Source organism: Hakea prostrata, chromosome 7, assembly GCF_041222555.1.
Source record: "Hakea prostrata isolate BN-2017 chromosome 7, UWA_Hpros_2, whole genome shotgun sequence".
NCBI lineage: Eukaryota > Viridiplantae > Streptophyta > Magnoliopsida > Proteales > Proteaceae > Hakea > Hakea prostrata.
The window spans coordinates 22,970,008-22,976,256 of record NC_142606.1 but is presented as its reverse complement, the minus strand read 5'-3'; the positions used below and the strand labels follow the sequence as shown (position 1 = coordinate 22,976,256).

General features: G+C 38.2%; 1 protein-coding gene across 1 annotated transcript; it reads left to right on the top strand.

Annotated features, from left to right (window-relative positions):
• The first annotated feature begins 958 nt into the window (after positions 1-958).
• On the top strand, positions 959-4,467 carry LOC149010634 (stress response NST1-like protein (DUF1645)). The gene has a single exon (XM_089164240.1). It carries the CDS (start codon positions 1,218-1,220, stop codon positions 2,430-2,432), a length of 1,215 nt encoding a protein of 404 aa, XP_089020366.1. The 5' UTR covers positions 959-1,217; the 3' UTR covers positions 2,433-4,467.
• The last annotated feature ends 1,782 nt before the right edge of the window (positions 4,468-6,249 follow it).

The window sequence follows — 6,249 nt, the reverse complement described above, 5'->3', positions numbered from 1 at the left end:
TTTACATATAAACATTTTAAATTATAATTGCGCATGAAACTTGATCAACAATCTAGCTATTGGATAGGTAGATATGAGTCAGATATTCTTATAAGCTTGCATGAAACATTTATACTGAAATATTTTTTATTAAGTTTTAGAGGAGAAAATGTCTTTTTATTTCTATATATTTTTGTTGTTTCTTCAGTGTTTTCTAATGCTAAAATTATGTGATTACATTATAGGTTGAAATCTATTTATCAATCACATTAATCAACTCTTTGATGTGACATTTGATGTGATGTTTAGACACATAACACACATCTACAAGGAATTAGGAAATGGATCTGATTTTAGTCATGATTTAGACTGTCTTTATTTTATAAATACCAAAAAATACAATAATAAGCATGATTGTTACCATACAACCCCTAAGTTATGCTACATCATTCAAATTTAATTTCTATTGTAATTATACTACACAACTACGGCATTTACTAGCTATAATTTCTCTCACTAAACCAAAAAATTAACAATTAAATGTATTTTACTAATAATAGAATTTTAATGGTCCATAACATAAATGATAAGACACTGGATGTCCAGTCCTTGTGATGAATATGACTTAAAATTTTGGCCAAAAAAAAAACAGATGAATATGACTAAAAGAAAACTATTGATATTAAATAGGATCGGATAACAATTTAACAATCCCTACCCCTATAGGATTGATTTGCTAGAATTCCAATCCAGTCCAGGGCATTAAGGTCAGTTACCAATAATAGTGTATTATGGTCATTTCGAATTTAAAAATGTTGAAAACAAAAATCACATTTTCATTTTCATTTTTGGTGATGGTAATAAATCACATGTAAAATCATGAGAAAAGCAAACGATTTATCGAGACTCGAGTCGAGAAGATTGGGCGCATTGACGATATATAAAGGAAGAGAAGTTGAAACGAAACGGATCGAAAAGAGTGATTTGCTAGAAATCTTGTTCTTCCTAATCAACCTCTCCAGAAACGCCATCTATCATCATCCCTCACCCTGACATTCTGACAAAGAGGAAGAGAGAGAAAGAAAAAGTGAAACGTCGAAAACCGCTTAAACGCTTCGGTGTTTATTTTTGCGTGTCGAAGTAAAGCAAAGCAACAGAGCTTCTGCAGGTATCACCGTCAGCGCCAAGCGAAGGTTGCCATTGCTCTCTGGCTCTCACTGAGCTTCATTACATAGAAAATGGTGTTCGGAAACGGAGAGCTTGGCGGATGTGACGAGAAAAGCACGGTTTCCGAACTAAACTTTGGAAACCGTAACAATGGTGAAGCGGCGTTCGATTCGGATCAAATTCATCGTTTCAGCGAAGAAATCGACAGTAATTGCTCTACTCCTTACGTTAGTGCTCCGTCTAGTCCAGGTCGTGTTCCTAACGGTTATTTCTTTAGTGCTCCTGCGAGTCCAATGCATTACGTTCTCTCTTCTTCGGCTGCTTCTTGTTCTTCTAAGTCTGTTTCTGGTTCCAACGATGCATTTGTTTCTGGTTCTTTTGAATTTGAATTCTCGGCGAGGTTTCCTTCCAACACGTCTACCTCTGGTGGTTCTATGATTTCCGCTGATGAGTTGTTTCTTAACGGCCAGATCCGGCCGATGAAGCTTTCGTCTCATTTGCAGAGGCCTCAAAACTTAGTGCCATTGCTGGATCTGGACGGTGAAGATGAGTGCGACGGTAATAAGGATACAGAAGGACTCGAGTTCGAGAAACAAGAGGAGACGCTGATTCGCGGAAGAGATCTGAGGCAGCGTAACAGGTCTCTGCATAGAAGAACAAGATCTCTGTCCCCCCTGAGAAACTCTCCCCGTGAGTGGGACGAGAATGAAGAAGAACGAGAAATCGGCCGGCGCGATCTTGACCTGGAAGACCCAGACGGTAAACAGTATGAAACGCCGTCGTCGGAGACGACGCCATCCGTTTCTGCTTCGTCATCTAGGTCGTCTTCTTCGGGAAGGAGCTCAAAGAGATGGATTTTCTTGAAGGATTTGCTCTATCGAAGTAAAAGCGAGGGCAGAGGGAACGGTAAGGAGAAGTTTTGGTCTTCCATTTCCTTTTCGCCCGTTAAAGAGAAGAAACCTCCGCCAACATCTGTCTCCCTGTCTTCCTCAAAAGAGAAAAAGCCTTCATCGTCGGAAACCCAAAAAACTAAACGAGCTCCCCAAGTCCCGGCTAAGAAAACTGCGGCTGCAGGAAAACCTGCCAACGGCGTAAGTAAGCGTCGAGTACCTCGGTCACCTCACGAACTGCATTACACAACAAACAGAGCTCAGGCGGAGGAGATGAAGAAGAAGACATTCTTGCCATACAGGCAAGGGCTTCTGGGTTGCCTTGGGTTCAGTTCAAAGAGCTATGGCGCCATGAACGGGTTTGCTCGAACCTTGAATCCAGTCTCTTCCAGATGATCGTTTGTTCGAAGAATTATGGCGCCATGAACTTGGTAGCCAAATACGTGAAACATTCTCTTTCACATAATATATTACAGTGTTGGAAGAGATGGTGAGATATTATTAGTGAGACATATGTATAGTGTTTTTCCCCCTCTTAATGATATCTATTTTCTTTGAAATTCCGGTAAGTTTTCTTTCTATTCTAAAGCAGCCGTTCGTTATTAGATTTGGTATGGGAATATTAGACTTCCATTGGTAGCTGCTGGATTGTAATGGAAAAGAAATATGTAAACATTGTTGTAGATTTCATCTATTTGGGAGCTCATCTGTTTGGTAGAGGTTCTTTCCCCTGCATCTAGACCCGCTATGTAACTGCAATCAGACTTCGAGCTTTGAATAGATGATTTGATGGTAGGATTTAGATTTGCGTTTGGATGATACCTAGTGCCGGGCCCTCTATATATGTGTTTTAGATTTTAAGAAAACTTTTTGTTCTTTTGTTGGTAAATTGCTTGGATTTGTTGTAATCGTTACTGTCGTATGGGTGCTTTTGCTTTTATCGGGGGCTTCTCTCTTCCGAGTTCATGTTTCAAGTATTTAATTGCTTAAAACCACTGGGAAGCCCCTTTGTGGGGTTTGAGATTTTCTAGGTCTGGTTGTTCCTTCAGCCCATGATTTAACTTTTTCTTCCTTATAAGTGGTTTTTCCTCCGTTTTTGGTGAATGAACCCAATGCAGGTCGTGAAATTTTGCATCTGATTTTTGTTGCAGAGAGCTTGGCCCACACTGAGGCATCTGCATCTGTATCTGTATCTGTATCTGTATCTTATGTTAGGTAAGCTGTAACATCTATTGTCTTCTTCTGGGTGAACGTTGCATTAATTGTTCAACGTTCTCTTAATTTTTTGGATTCATTCCTACCATCTATCTGAATGTATTATCAAGTAATCCAGTTTGAGATTTGATCTTTTTAGAAGTAATAATGTGGCCCGACTCAGATGGGACCTTGCGTGGTGGCCGAGAGAAGAAATCTTGTCCCAATGAATGGGCCATCGCCACCGGTGGTTTCATTGCGTAGCCGCCCTAACCTCGTGCTTGTAATCTTTCTGTAATCCGCAAGGTCGGCAAGGATAGGGACGGCGGTGGGACCTGGCGTTGATCGTATATTAGATAGAGAGAAATCTGATTTGGGTGCTGTTTTCAGTTTAATTTCAGTGTTATACATTAAATGTGCAGTACGTAGTTGTCTAGATCTCGATCTGAACTGTGAGTTTTGTTTCACCCATATGTGAGAGACGGTGGAGATCGAAATTATAACGTAGATCTCAACCGTTCGCAGTAGTGCTGTGCATTTAATGTGGTTTGATTCAAGGGAGCAAAATTATATGTTCATTCAATCCCATTGGTAGTTGGTACCCAATCTCTTTCCATGGTTCTCTATAATCTTACGTGATGGCAGTGACACATGACTTATCTTTCTTATTTGCCCAGGTACCTAGCCACATATCTCTTTCCATGGCTCGGCTCTCTGGAATTTTATGAGATGGCAATGCTGATGACTTCTTTCGTATTTGAACAGGTCAGTGTCTCTATCTAACCACTGTTAAAAGTAACGCGCGGGAGTTCGTGGACCCTGTGAATTATCAATAATGTCATGTTGTAGAGAACCTGTCGCTTCGTCACCAGTGAAAGATAAAACTTTTGAGCTGACACTGGGTAACGATGGGTGGAAGAAGAGAATAGAGAGATTAGTGTGTGGATGGAGCAGGGCTGATTAATTAAGGTTAGGTTCTTGATGAGTGCTTGTGCGTGTGTTATTGCCTCTGATTAGTGTGTGGATGGAGGAGGGCTGATTAATTAAGGTTAGGTTCTTGATTTGGTGCTTGTGCGTGTGTTATTGCCTCTGAATAGCAGGTGGATGGAGCAGGGCTGATTAATTAAGGTTAGGTTCTTGATGAGTGCTTTTGCGTGTGTTATTGCCTCTGATTAGCGTGTGGATGGAGCAGGGCTGATCAATTTTAAGGTTAGGTTCATGATGAGGTGCTTGTGCTTGTGTTATTGCCTCTAGCCTCTAGGTAACTTTTATTCCCAATTACCGATGGGACGATGGAAAATGGCTAATTTCTTCTGTACAACGTGACTAGCATGACGCCTGACTCCTGAGCTTTGAATCACAGTGGAAGGGTTTAGGCATAAAACTGGCCGGACGAGAGATAGATACTGCTGGAATTGGGCCCGGTTTGGTGATTTCCATGGGTTACATTGCTTGGAAATCAGCTTATGGACCCCACTCGTATTATTGTTCTGCACACACCAATTTCATTTTCTGTTTTTTTTGTGGTAAAGATTTCATTTTCTGTTGAAACTTTGGTGTGTGTGTGTCTAGGGTTGGGGGTTGTGGAGAGGGACTAGTGTATTTCTGGTCAGAATGTGGGCCTGGGGCTCTGCCACTTTTGGGTTTTTTTTCTTCTTTCACAATATTAATATTATATTAGCATATCCTGGTAATAAATTTGGAAGAAAAGACATTGTTTACACACATAAAACAAGGTGGGACAAACTATCAAAATCTAGAAAAAGCAAATAAATTTGTTTCACCAGCAATAATATCAACAACAAAGATTGAAGATCTGTTAATAAATCTGAATTCAACAAAAGAGAAATTTACAGTAAATTGCTGAATTTCTTTAATAATATTCATGTTCATCCCATCAATGGGCTAATTATTATCATTTAAAACAGAAATAATAGAATGACAATTTAATAATAAAATAATTCTACAAATATAAGAGTTTAAAGCTAAATGAAGTCCATCTCTAATAGTTTCAGCCATCACTGATGAACTAAAACAGATCTTAGCCTAGGCAGCTATAAAGCATCCAGTCGAATCCCATAAGATAGCTCTACGACCTCCTTGCAAAGTAGTTTTGTTTCGTGCTCATCTATATAAACCTGATGTTTATCAAGAGAAGGTAAAATATGAAGATGATTGTTGTTTTAAAAATAAAAATTTCTTAGTGTAGAAGAGACACTATTGTGTTGACATTCACCAATTTCATTAACTTGAGAAAAGAACCAATTCATAATATGTGGAATTGAGATGCCTTTACCATAAAAAATAAATTTGTTAATAATATTCCAAATACACCAAGACAATGTGGCCCAATGAACATTTATGATATGCATCTCCTTGTAAGCATAAAACTTGGTATGGATAAAATTGATCCTATCAATCATGGAAAAGCCATGAAAATCAGTGGTATCAATTGTAAGAGGGGACATGTGCTAGCATTCTTTTGCATAAGGACATGAAAATAAAACATGGCATATAGTTTCGTTAGAAGAAAAACATACAAGGTACATTTGGGGATGTGGAGCAATTTTTATGAATAAAGTATCACACATCGATAAAGTTTCATGAGATGTTTTTTTTAGGGTAAATATCACTTACCTCCCCTCTTAGTTGGGCAAATAACATTTACACCCCATTTTAGTTGGATAATATCACTTACCTCCCTTCTTACCTAGCAAATATATCAAACACCTCCCCTCTGTTAACTTTCTCGGTTAAATTTAACTTTTACCATTAAATATTTTTCTAAAACCCTAAATTACCTTTGGCTAAAAATATTTTTTTATTTTAAACCCTAAATTACCGTAATCACCCTAACAGTTAAACTACTAAATTACATTCAATTAAAATAAGTATTAAAAACCAAAACAATATAATTAAAACTTAAATTACCTTTAATTATTTAAAGCCCAGCATACCCCTTTTTTTTATTTTTATTTATCAAACAATTAAAAAGACACGTACTACAATCAAGTAAAAT

What these genes read in the sequence shown, in the direction of transcription:
- LOC149010634 (XM_089164240.1), top strand. Translation starts at nt 1,218, where the DNA reads ATGGTGTTCGGAAACGGAGAGCTTGGCGGATGTGACGAGAAAAGCACG.